At 49.9% G+C, this 13,371-nt stretch overlaps 3 protein-coding genes across 3 annotated transcripts; all 3 read left to right on the top strand.

Annotated features, from left to right (window-relative positions):
• The first annotated feature begins 149 nt into the window (after window positions 1-149).
• On the top strand, window positions 150-1,666 carry V8C40DRAFT_240455 (Arp2/3 complex, 34 kd subunit p34-Arc-domain-containing protein). Its single transcript, XM_083214807.1, has 5 exons — window positions 150-301; window positions 353-594; window positions 660-1,082; window positions 1,141-1,290; window positions 1,344-1,666. Exons 1-5 carry the CDS (start codon window positions 240-242, stop codon window positions 1,424-1,426), a joined length of 960 nt encoding a protein of 319 aa, XP_083074703.1. The 5' UTR covers window positions 150-239; the 3' UTR covers window positions 1,427-1,666.
• A 264-nt stretch (window positions 1,667-1,930) lies between these two features.
• V8C40DRAFT_274028 (thermonuclease family protein) lies at window positions 1,931-2,803 on the top strand (the record flags this gene model as incomplete). The annotated part of the gene is made up of 2 exons (XM_083220562.1): window positions 1,931-2,314; window positions 2,393-2,803. 2 exons carry the CDS (start codon window positions 1,931-1,933, stop codon window positions 2,801-2,803), a joined length of 795 nt encoding a protein of 264 aa, XP_083074704.1.
• Window positions 2,804-4,612: 1,809 nt separating this feature from the next.
• V8C40DRAFT_186371 (cortical protein marker for cell polarity-domain-containing protein) lies at window positions 4,613-9,282 on the top strand. The gene is made up of 2 exons (XM_083211796.1): window positions 4,613-8,261; window positions 8,328-9,282. Exons 1-2 carry the CDS (start codon window positions 4,805-4,807, stop codon window positions 8,561-8,563), a joined length of 3,693 nt encoding a protein of 1,230 aa, XP_083074705.1. The 5' UTR covers window positions 4,613-4,804; the 3' UTR covers window positions 8,564-9,282.
• The last annotated feature ends 4,089 nt before the right edge of the window (window positions 9,283-13,371 follow it).

Here is a 13,371-nt window from a genome sequence, read left to right on the forward strand (position 1 = left end):
TATTTTTTTTCGAAGCGCTTATCGATAACAGAGATTCAGCTAGCGCTCCTCCGCTGTGTTACAGTGGCCTGCTTACCTACGATAGCGCTAAAGCTCAGTGCTGTCACGTGGCGAGCTGCCCCCCAAGCTTGACGTCTTCAGCAACGTAGCTCAGCCCCACCACGGGGGTCGGAGTCGTCAACCAGCTCCAAGACGATCCGGAGAGACACACCAGCAGTTGCCACGACCGAGCCGCCACGATGCTTCTTCTCGACTACCAAAACGCCCTCATTCAGTCGGTGCTTACCGAACGATTCTCCGGGTACGAAATGGCCCATTGCCCTGAGGATGAGCCGAGCTGACTGCGGCATAGTGCCCCGCCCGTACACATCGACCAGACCGTATCCGACTTCGACGGCGTGACATTCCACATCTCGACTCCTGAGGTCAAGACAAAGATTCTACTCTCCATCCAGATCCGCTGCTTCAAGGACCTAGCCAAATACGGTGCGGAGCAGGTTCTCCAGCGCGAATATGGCCAGTATGTCGTTCCGGTCGAGCCCGGCTACGACTTCTCGGTACTGGTTGATCTAGAGAACCTGCCAGAGTCCAAGGGTAGGCCATTGCGAATCACAGAAGCATTCTTTCTTCTCGGTCATCAAGCTTACTCGGGAACATAGAGGAACGCGACGCGTTGGCGATGCAGTTCGCCCTGTTGAAGCGCCACGCAATGGCTGCGCCGTTCGAGGAGGCATACCAGGAGCACTATACGCTGAAAGAGGAGGCATCCAAGTTTAGCTCGGAAGATGCCCCCAAGGGCGTGATGGAAGGCGGCGAGGTCAAGGCTATCCACTACCGAGAGGAGGAGGCCATTTACATCAAGGCTAGTCACGATCGTGTCACAGTCATCTTCAGCACAATTTTCCGTGAGGAAACCGACAGGGTGTACGGAAAGGTCTTTATCCAGGAGTTTGTCGATGCACGAAGACGAGCCATTCAGAATGCACCCCAGGTGCTGTTCAGAAACGACCCCCCGCTTGAGCTGCAGGGCGTCCCCGGCGTGCGAGATACTGGATCTGGAGAAATTGGATACGTCACATTCGGTAAATACAGGATGGGCTATCAAACTACTATAGACTTGGTTGTGCTAACTCGTCCAAGTCCTCTTCCCAAGGCACCTCACCCCCCAGAAGATGGCGTCTGTCATCTCCCACATTCAGACTTTCCGAGACAACTTCCACTACCACATCAAGGCTTCCAAGGCATACATCCACTCCCGAATGAGGAAGCGAACCGCAGACTTCCTGCAAGGTGAGTCCAATACGACATGCGTCTCTGTGATTAGTGTACTGACAACTGCAAAGTGTTGCGCCGCGCACGCCCAGAGAACGAGGAAAAGGAACGGAAGACGGCCAGTGGCAGGACATTCAAGGTGCAGGGCAGCTAAAGAGAAGAGTAGAGCTTCATACCTCTTTTCCCTCTCCGGCCAATTGTAGATTTAGGTATGGCATGTTGAGTAGATGTAGCCTCTCGTTAGAGCAGGGGGTTAGTTTTGAGGTTTGTGACTTATTGGCAGGTGTAGATGAATTTTATGATGGGAAACATATAGCCATGAATCCTTTTTCCATAAACTCTGGCGATATTCTTGCAGTTTGCTTTGCGTAAAATTCTCAATCTTGATTTCCCAAGGCAGGTTGCAAAAACTAATATGTCGTTGGATGTCATTTGCCAGCTCTGTTCTTTGTTCGCCGCAGTAGACGTCTTTACAGTCTTGCTGATACTCGTTCGATGTCACTGCGGAGAACTCGCTGTGCGGCACTGTTACAGCGAACACGCCACTATAAAACCGATCCATGATTTTACATACTGTGGAACATAGACTAGCGGCCAGCCTCATATCTCGGCCTGCCGTTCAAAACTCAGCATAGTCGACCTACTGGTCGCAAATACGATGGTATGGCCATTTCGAGCCTCAGCACCCGACAAGCGCGCAGGCGATGACGATCAGCCCAAGAAGCGGCCCGTCTCATGGCCGGATTCCTTGGGCACTCACGATTCGAGTCCGCTAGCAGCCGCCAAAGAATGGGCACCCGTGGTCGGGTTCTCCCTGGTAGGCCTTGCGGCGCTGCAGCTTTATGCGAATTACCTGCGCCGAATCCCAGGCGCTGCCTACGTGCGGCCCAATTTCTTTCGGAATAGGAGTCTGTTTGGCAGGGTGACGAGCGTTGGCGACGGCGACAACTTTCACCTGTTCCACACGCCCGGGGGAAGAGCCGTGGGCTGGGGATGGCTGAGAAAGGTCCCTGAGACGAGAAAAGAGCTCAAGGGACGAACTGTGAGGACCATCTCTTTTTTCCTTCTCCCTTGCTTCTATCAAGAAGATGTGGTTGCTAACCTGGAGGGTTACTCATAGATACCCATTCGCATTGCTGCGATTGATGCGCCAGAGGGAGCGCACTTTGGAAACCCAGCTCAGCCCTACTCAGACGAGGCCCTGCAGTGGCTTCGAAAGTACATATTAAACCGAAATGTGCGTGCGTACATTTACAAGACGGACCAGTACCAGCGGATCGTGGCCACCGTCTATGTGCGCCGGTTTCTGCTGCGCAAGAATGTCGGCTTGGAGATGATCAAGAGCGGGCTAGCCACCGTCTACGAGGCAAAGTCTGGCAGCGAATTCGGGGGACTGAAGGAGCGATATGAGAGGGCCGAGGCCAAGGCGAAGAGGAAGCGCAAGGGAATGTGGGCTGGAGATCCCAAGACCTTTGAGAGTCCAAGGGAGTATAAGACAAAGTGGGCGTCGCAGCAAGACAAGGCCCAATGAAGAGTCGAGCAGTTGTTGTTTGTTTTGAGAAAATACAGGTACGAATGAATGATTTCTCAGTGCTCCTGTTCATTCTATTGTGTGAATAAAGCTCTTGCTCATTGGCATGGCTATCTATAGAATGAGGCTACGCAGATGGGAAACATCTGCGGCAGTGAGTGTTTCGTGGTTAGCTCATGGATCTCAAGGGCATGTCACCCAGTTTACCCCTTCTAAAGGTACTCGACCCGACGCTCCCGTGCTTTGCAGCGAGATCCTGTGTGAAACGAACGGCGTTCACCAATGGCAGCTTGTTTCTACTCAATGCCATCGGGGGGACGTTGGGCATTCGCATAAACGGGCCTGGACCATTGTTTTCATGGCATGATCAGCAAGTGGGTGTTATGTCAATGGCATGCACGGCCTCGGTTTGCAACAGCAAACAAACAATGGTGACATGGGTTGCGGGACCCAAGAGCTACGGCTTCTGAGTGTGATGAGCAATAGGCATGTCGAAGCGATGATTCCAGAGTTCACCCATGAGTGATCCGTGGATTGTGTTGTGCTTCTTTCGGATCTCTTCCGGGCCCGTCTCCCAGGACTCCGTAGAACCTTCATAAACTGGATCGACGGAGACTTTGTTTCTGTTTCCATGCAGGTCGTATTATAGCAGTAGCAGCGTTTCGCATCTTTTGGTGGCCAAGCAAGAGTGGACCGATGCTCTGTGCTGTGCCCCTGACATGATGCAACGACGCATTCCGCGAATAGGAATTCCGCGTGGAAAAGAGCCGTGCTCCGATGCATCTCACAGTCGCAAACGCTGCCAGGGGTGTTTCCGGTAAAAGGCTTGCCATCTGCTCATTTTTTACTCTCTTGAAAATAATAATAGAAGAGCCTTGCTTGTAGCGTCTCATGCCGTCGGTGGAGAGGGATTATTAGCCCTGTTCATTTGTTTCGAGGCTCACTAACAGTGCCTCTGTCACTCTTTTTTTACCCCGTGTTGTCTTTCTTTGTGCCCTCGTTTCAAGGCTGACAAACAGCTCACGATCCATTCACTTGATCCCGTCGAGTTTAGTCATACATATTCGTATTGTACTGTACTCTCTCGACTCCTTACTAGTTGCCGCTAAATCATCAGACTGTCGCACGAAGCTCTATCGCACCAACGGTCCAGGTCGTATTACAGCACGGGACCTTGTACAGCAGTGTGATATTTTAGTGAGGCTGAGCACAAAGTACGTGTGCTGGTGAGAGGCTTCAGGCCGATTCGATCTCGTCGTGCACAAATCTCGCTTCGTTCCCGGCCAGCAGCAACCACACCGCTCGACAGCATCAACTTTGGGCTGCTTCTCTACCCAAGCAGTGTAACTCCAGCAAAAACTAACCACTGGAAGCCATTCGCACTGCACTGGAGCGTTCCTGATTTCAGCGCCTCTCCCGCCTAGAGCCACTAACCTTATAAGGCTTAGCCGCCCTGGCCAAGTCAGAGAGAAGAGCAACAAGAGCAATTTCGCGCATTCCTTGCTTTTCCTTCTCGAGCCCAACCAGCAGCCACTTTCGTCCTGCTCCATCAAAAATCCAGTCCAATTGCCCCCATCACCAAACTCATCGCAGGCGACGAGACACTGCCCGAGCATTTCCTAATTCGCGCGCTGCTTCGGCTTCAAGATTCATTGTTACGCTCGTTTCCCTCTCGATCGATACCCAGTCCAGCCGTTATTTACTTTATTTTTAATTCTGCCTCTGCCTCCCTGTCGAGTCGACTTTGCCGCCCAGCCATCGATCGATTGATTACATTACTCGTAATTCACCACGCACGCAAACCTAGACGCCGTGATGCGATAGCCTCAACCCGCGCCCTCAAGTTTGTCTACACCTGAAATGACCATTAGAACATCATCGATTCCGACGTTTCCATCATCCTTCGCGTCGTCTGTCGCTCCGAATCTGCGCCGTTCCGCCTTCTAGAACTTCGTCATCATTTCGAATTATCATCTCTCCTTAGCGCGCGCCCAAAACAACATGCGATTATCCTCACAACGACGCCGGGCGGCGCGACGCCCCCATCCCTTGCGCTCGAGCATTGCGTCGCTAGCAATTATTGCGCCCTCGCTTTCGCATGCCTTCAACATCACAGCAGCTCCCTCTGCGAACCTCGATTTCTCCCAGCTGGGGAGCGTGGGGATAGCCGGAGACTTCAATGGAATTTCGCTCTACCAGTTTCAGGAGCAGATCGCACAGCCCCTGAGCACAAATGGCAGCGAATACCTGCTGACACAGCTACCAAATGGCGCCCTCGCTCCCATTGCCGCAACCGACGCGTCGATTTTGGCCATGTGCTCGGTGACGCTCAAGGATGGTGCCGAGGGCGTCTTGTTGGGTGGTAATTTTACCAGTATGGACGGTATCAAGTCAACGGCCCTCGCCCTCTACAACGCCAACACAACCACGTTTACGCCGCTTGAGGGACTCGAGGGCGAGGTCAATGCACTGCTGTGCGACGATGCCAAGGGAATAGTTTACGTGGGCGGAAACCTTAAGGGGGGTAACTCGACAAATGCTATTGCGTGGAAGGTTGACGGCAACTTCACAAATCTACCTTTTGCTGGCTTCAATGCCCCGGTTAGCTCCATTACAAAGGCATCCAATGGCCACATCATTTTCGGCGGGAGCTTCACTGGACTGGGCAACGTCACTGCGCCAAACAAGGCGGATGGACAGGCTATCAATCTTTCTACCGCAAATGTCTCCGCTGACGGCTCCGCTTCGACCAAGGGCTTCGACGACCCCAAGAATGTCGTCTGCTCTGATGGTCTTGGGGGCTCAGGCAAGACTTGGTTGGCCCAGGACGAGGCTCCTGGCTCTTGGCAGGCCGCCTTTGACTTTGGATTTGAGCCCACCAAACTGCGGTTGTGGAATACGCATCAAGATGGACGGGGCACAAAAACCTTCCGCTTCGTTGCCCTACCACTTAACGGCATCATGAACTTTACCTATATCGATCCTGCTACAGGAAAGAACTCGAGCTGCACAAGCGAGTGCCCGTTGAGCCACGACCCCAAGGTTCAGTTCCAAGACTTTCATTTCGTCAATAGAATTGGCATGAATTCTTTCCAAATCGACATTTCAGATTGGTACGGAAAGGGAGCTGGTCTCAATAGTGTGCAACTGTTTGAAGACAACATGTTCTCCTACGCCATCAACACTTTCAATGAGCCAGCGTGCAACATTACCTTCCCTTCCAGCTCCACCGCAACCGGGCCTTGGAAGCAGTCGCCTTCTTTGCAGAGCGATTCAAAGTATCTGACAGCACAGCTTACCGGCCCCATTTCGTCCAAATCAGCATCCGTCGTTTTCGTGCCCAACATCATCGAATCTGGCAACTATTCTATCAACATGTATACCCCAGGCTGCGTTCCTGATGGCTCATGCCAGACTAGAGGTCGTGTCAATATCACCGGCATCATGTCGAGTGGCACCATTCAATCAAACTTTACAACTTCCATCTACCAGACCAACAACTTTGACAAGTATGATCAGATCTATTTTGGTTATATCGAAAGAACCTCAGACACCTTCAAGCCGAAGGTCACAATGACCCCCCTCGATGGCCAAGACTTGACTGAAATGACCTTTGTCGCTCAAAAAGTCGGCTTCACCCTCCTCAACTCAACTGGAAACCTCAACGGCCTCTTCGACTTTGACCCAAGTCAAGTAAAGATTGACACATCTAGCCTTGACGATTCGGCAGTTAACCAGCTTGGTGCAAGCTTCGATCATAACACGGGCGTCAACTCTCTTGCAACCTCTGGCGATGTCACTTATATCGGCGGCAACTTTACCTCGGATGCGCACCAGAATTTCGTCGCCATCGACACCAGCGGTAAGATCATGCCTCTCAACGGGGGTCTCAACGGTCAAGTGCTGGATATGTATCTCCAAGACACGAAGCTATTCGTAGGCGGAGACTTTACAAACCTGCGATCCAACGGGAAAAGCGGATTGAATCATGTGGCGGTTTATGACACCAAGAGCCAGGACTGGAGCCCATTGGGTGCAGGCGTCAATGGCAGGGTTGAGCAGGTCGTGGCATTCCAGGTCAATATTAGCGCCGTGACTGAGGATGCCATTGCTCTGACAGGTTCCTTCACTGAGTGTGAGGCCTTTAGCGGCTCTCAAGCACTTCCTGTCGGCGGCTTTGCGGTTTGGGTCTTGTCAAGAGAGAACTGGCTGCAGAATCTAGATGGCCCGACTCCTGACTTTGGTGGCATGCTCACAGCCTCTCAGCTGAACCTCACCACTGGCAATTCCCTCTTCGCAGGCTCCATCGAATCTTCGCAATTGGAGGCCAATGGTGCCGTGATGCTGAGCGACCAAGGATTGGGTCAATTCCCGGTCCATATCCAGCCTGGTAGTCAATCGACTGACAACCAGCGACGAGATCTCTCTGAACAGCCCACATCCGGTGTGCTCACGGGAGCCTTTTACACCGGAAACAGCAGTAGCAGCAACATCACAGTTCTCGCAGGTCACTTCTCCGCTCGAGCTTCCGATGGCTCTACCATTAATAACTTGGTGTTCATCGATGGTGCCAACAACAACAGCATCAGCGGACTCAAGTCTGGCATATCCTCATCATCCGTCTTCACCAGTGTCGCTTTTCACGGAAGCGTCCTCTTCGCAGGTGGAAATGTCACCGGCAATGTTGACGGCAGCAGCGTCAGCGGACTTATCGCCTACGACGTTGCTTCCAAATCATTCTCCAGTCAGCAACCTGCGTCGCTCCTCGGCGGGAATCAGACACTATCCGTCGTCACTGTTCGGCCTGACACTTCAGAGATTTACGCAGGCGGCTCGTTCGAGAAGGCCGGCGCTCTGGACTGCCCCGGTGTTTGCACATATGATGCCGACACTGCTCAATGGTCAAGACCTGGCAGCACCCTGGCTGGACGAGTCAGCAGCTTCATGTGGTACAGCAAATCTCAACTCATTGCTGGTGGTGATTTGCGTACCAACGGAACCAGCACAGGATTCCTTGCCCTGTACGATGCCAACAAGCAGGTTTGGACGGACTTTGCCGGCGCCAGTCAGATCCCCGGCCCTGTCAACGCCATCACTGCCGGCTCAAATGACAACAGTCAGATCTGGATCTCTGGTAACTCACCCAACGGATCTACCTTCATTATGAAGTATGACGGCAAACAGTGGCAGACCCCTCAGCTGCTACCGCCCGAGGGCAGCGTTGTCCAAAGCTTGCAGGTTTTTACTGTGACTCAGGCCCACGCCAAGTCAAACCTTTTCGATGACCGGGAGGTATTGATGCTCACGGGCTCCATCCCTTTCCCCAATGTCGGAATGGCCTCGGCTGTTATTTACAACGGCACTGACTACCTGCCCTATGCTCTTACCAGCACGGACACTGGGGCCGGAAGCATTGCCAGAGTATTCTCGCAAAAGGACAACTTCTTTACGTCTAGTGGTATGTTTCACCTTTCCCTCGTACCCGTTATAATTTCCCATTTCTTACTAACGTTCTCTTCAACAGGTCACCACTTGCCTCTTGTCTTCGTTGTCCTTATCGGCCTCGCCATCTCACTAGCACTCATAGTCATCCTCGTCGTTTCAGGAATCGTACTAGATCGGATACGCAAGAAGCGCGAAGGATATACTCCAGCACCAACGTCCATGTATGATCGTGGAAGCGGCATTCAACGGATACCGCCGCGTGAACTACTTGAGCAGCTTGAGAGAACCCGGCCTGGGGAAGCACCGCACGTGTGAGGCTACAGCTCTACAGCGTGATAATAATTTTTCAGCATACATATCCGATTCAGCGTCCGGCGTTTGGATAGGAGTTTGGAACATTCTCAAAAGATTTGCAAAAACATAAAAACAAAAGGAGGGAGAAAGGGTCGAAAAGTCAGAGGAGAGTGGCTCGCAACAATGCCATTACCCCTTTAATATCCTGCTTTTCTTTCAAAGACCTTTTTTTCCCGCCATTACGAGGTTATGACTACTGGTTAATACTTTAACCTATCTCTTTTATTCTTTTTCTTCCCGCATAGACGCCTCTGGGTTTTGACCTTGATACCCAGTTCCAATGGTCTTTTTTTCCCTCTTTTGACCGTCTTTTTTACGGTCTCGTTCAAAATGTATCATATATTTCAAACAGTCTCCGGCACAAAGACTGTTGCGGTTCTATATCGTGTTTTTTTCTCGTTTTCTCTTTTGGAATTGGCCGCAGATAGGAGCAGGTTTTGATTTTGGGGGGATTAGAGGAAGCTGACGTGGAATCAGAAAAGTGGAAGTGTTCCCTCTCGCCGGCAGGTTAGATGCCTGGGACTGGGCATATGGGGATAGAATAGGAGCAGCCTAATCTGAGAGAAGGAGAATCTGGTTGGCAATGATAGAATTTATTAAATAGTAATGCGTCTCGCGAGAGGTGTTGAGGATCAATGCTTGAATGTTTGAATGTTTGAAGACGATTTTGAAATTTGCGGGTAGTTGTGGGCTTGATGAGGTGAATGTCGTCAACGTGATTATATCACTGAGTCTATCGAGTGATGTGTTTTCATTGATTGTTTGGTGAAGACGGCGAGATGTCCTACCAACATTGTCATCTTCACTGGAGATGTCTGTTTGAGATTTCTGTAGAGTTGGTGTTTTGTCTCAAGAAGCCTCATCATGAAAAAAGATTTGAACAACCTCAATTCTTTGATGGACATTTATTTTGCTTACAATGTTTACTTGGCGCCGTATCAGGCGATTGCTACGATGTTTCTGAAAATTGTGTATTTTCAACATACATTTGTCTGTATACATTTCATCGTGTTACATCAATATAGTCGTTTCTGTTCAGTAGATGAGCGGAAGAGCCGTCAGTACCAGTCCCAAGTTTGCTATCCCACATCCCGTGTCTCGAATTAACAATTCACAATAGTAGTAACAAATGCTTGGGGAACATAGTGATAGTATCAGATATTACGAAATCAGTATCGATCACTCAAGTAAGTGCTTGTACTCCCACCACATAGCAAAGCTGAGTATACAAACACGGCTGCTTCAAACTGTGAAATGACACGAAGCGCTAGAACGATTCAAAGTAAAAAAGCCGAGATGAGTGGATGCAATGAACAACTTGTCCTAAGTGCCAGGTCTTCGCTAGAGCTGCTGCTACGTTGCGTGAGGCTCTCCGTCACGCCAAAGTACGATATACGAGAACTTGTGCGCTCCGTATTGCGCAGCTCCTACCATTTCGAGCCCAGTCGCCAAGTCATTTGACATGTTTGATGTGGGTTCCGTAGTCGTAGTTCTATCAGGCAATCTCAACCTGAAACAATTAATATAGACAAACACTCTCCCCAATCTGCCAATCTGCAAGCACCCAAGTATAGAAACAAAATAGACTACTTTAGAGGCCATAGCAATATACAAGTAATATCGAAAAGTTGCTAGCAAGGGAAATTTAGTACCCCAGATGAAGCTATTATAGTGCTCTTCGATGATATTAGTCCCCTCCCATAGCATATTACTCCAATTCCAAAAAGCTTATGCTGGCGGGTCTCTTGTCACCAGGGGTCCAAAAGGGCCAGCGAAAAAGGGTCCCCTGGTAAAAAGATCTAGCGGTTTGGTTCGTAATATGCCAACATCGGCCGTCTGTGCGAATATCTCCGTCATTTTAATTAGACAGCGGCAGCTTAGCTGTACTTGGCGTATAATCCCATTAGGCTCTCTGTTTTTTCCTTTCTTCCCCCGGACCTACCGAGGGGGGCGAAGCAGTTTTGGAAACTCGAAGCGGAGCAGGGATTTACTGGAGACGCGCAGTCCGAGATTGATTAATACGCTATATCCATCATCCACAGGGAGGACAACGGGTTAGATACAGTAAGAAGAGTGCTGGATCTGTTGGATGCTTGGCAAAAGAGACGGAAGTTGGTTTATCCAAGAGATACTGTGTCGATGTGTATGAGTTTGTGGGTGAGGATGTGTATATTATCCATGGATGTTATATTACCCTGTATCTAATGACGGGAGGTAAATGTCCACTTTTCTGATACGTGGGCGATGGAGACGCTGAAATATGGCTGTGATGCAGACATGCGACTTGCATACAGACACCTACTAAAAATAGAAAGAAATCATGAAAAAAGAGATTTTGAGATGGAGCAGACCCTGTTAGCAAGCAATGATGTGGAATGAGCCAAAGATAATGGCGATGTGTAAACACTGGGCGTTGCTGGATGATGTGGCTTACGGAAAGGATTGGTAAGAAAATAAAAGAGAAGACGCGGCCCTGGCTTGGCTTGTTACAGATTATTTTTAGAGTAGCTAGCCCAACTGAGCAAGTGTTTTGTGTGCGTGCTGTATATCCGAGTATGAAAGTTCTCTTGTTGTTTCAAGCCGAGGCTCATGGTTGTCAATCGGTTATTCGATGTTACATGGTTGATACTATGTTGCCATCCTCATGTTCTTAACCTAGAACATCATGTATTTGATGCACATAACAGCAATGTAGACCACTAAGCATACGAATATAGAGGCAATTGAGTGATATCGGCGTCGCCTTTCTTTTTTTGATATGAAATTCATTTGACATGAGCTCCCTGCACTCCCTATTTTTAGCAGCCAGGGGGTCTTGTCATGTCGACCTATCTGCATCAAAGACTGTGTTTCTGCCACAAAGCACACGTTGTTCAAGTCTCAACCAGAACGACTCCAGATTTGCAACAAAGAGAAAGAATAAAAAAAAAGTAAACACGGCCCGATACAGTGTGCATCAATCATCTTACCCTATTCCAAGCCCTCCCCATCTGAAACGGCAAATATGATGACGGTGGCTGCGCTGGCCGCAAAAGATGGGTGGGCATCTCCCACCAAGGAAGTTCCGCCCGTTTTCTTGTAAGCTCACGTCCCTCCGTCGACATAGCAAAAGTCAGAACCTGAATCGTTAAAATGAATTCATGGAAGAAAAAACTGGATTCTTTTGGAAGCCTTCGAAAACGGCGCCACGCAATCATCAGGTACTCATCAGTTGCGCGGGAGAGGAAAAGCCACAGCGTGGGTGGCTCCCGTCCACTTTATTGTTCTTTTCGTTTGCGGCGTTTTTCTTTTCAAGATACGAAACGTCAGTGGCACTCTTTAAATGAAGCCAAGGGGAAACGGTTTGACAGAATGGAGGCTCCGCCAATTGCTGGACTAACATGAACTTGTCTAGTAAGTGCATGAGAACTTGGAAAGTTCCCAACGCCAGTATGACTAGATAGACGCAGATGCACGTATCTCCAAGCGCTGTTGACGGACGGAGGAATACAGTGCAGTCCATTAGCATCGTGGCCTCCAAAACAAGCGCTGTGGCCCGGGGAAATACAGCGCATGCCAGCCTGGAGCTTCAGTGGATCACAGTCTGATACATTTGGTACTTGTCCATGCCTTTTGCCTGCAGCCCAGGGTCGCACTGTGTGCAGCTCCGCAGGTACTTGTGGCTCGGGAATCTGCGTCACAGTGCGTGGCTGTCACATATCAGTGATTTAATATCAAAATCAATCAAAATGCTAGGGGATTTTTTTTGTTTAATATCCAGGAGAGAGGGGAGAGACGGGAGGACGAAGGAGAGATCTACACTACCTCAATGGACCTTGAAAAAGGAGGTGCCGTTAATTTACAAGTAGTACTACTCAGATAAAGCTAAGAGAGTCTTCCAATTCAGCTTGTATCACTACTCGTACAGGAATCTCTACCAAAAGAACCTCCACCTATTTCTCCCTCGCCTCGGCACTCGCATCCTCGTACAGTCACCACTCACACATCGCGCGTGTCGCTCGTACACAGTCGTATTCCCGAGACCCGCACACAAGCAGACGCAAGCACAATCCTGCAATGAAGCCGCTGCCCAATGACGGCGCTACAGAATGACGTTTCGAGATCCATACTATGTGGGGACCTTAGCGCCATGCGAGGGGACCCTTGTGCCGCATCCACTGACGTCACCCGGGTCCATTCGACAAAAGGCGCTAGTTCTAGTTGGGGACTAGCGCTTCGACGGCAGGGAAAGCCTCCTCCACGGCGCGCGCCTTCTGCGTTTGGGGAATTGCTGTCCTTGTTTCTTTTTTGGAGAGGGATGCATATGTAATTGAGTGGCTGAAATCAGGTTTTTGCTCTTGTTTTGAAATTATACCCAGGTACATTTCACTGTTGAAGATATGGCACAGTCGAGGTCTGTGCAGACTGTCTCGGGAATGTACCTGTAGCTATTAGTATCTCTAGTATGGACTTGATACTCCATAGCGGACGGAGAATTACAGCACCAGAGGCAACTTCAATCAAAAACAAATACCCAACTAACACGGCACTAATCCCACCTATCAATCAAAAAAATATCAAGTCCCACCAAAAGCCCTTACATTCGGCATGAATCAGCCAAAAAATCCCAAGCTCTTCCCAGTCTCCAAATACTAACCGCAAACAGGCCGCCAACGACAAACAAAGCAGCAAAAAAAGGGAACCGCATTAAACCCAGATGACAAGGCGGGCGATCCGATACGATCCGATGCATCTTGGCTAAAAAAACGCAATGCTTTTTTATTTCTCGC

Source organism: Trichoderma camerunense, assembly GCF_050948025.1.
Source record: "Trichoderma camerunense strain CBS 138272 chromosome Unknown V8C40scaffold_6, whole genome shotgun sequence".
NCBI classification, from domain to species: domain Eukaryota; kingdom Fungi; phylum Ascomycota; class Sordariomycetes; order Hypocreales; family Hypocreaceae; genus Trichoderma; species Trichoderma camerunense.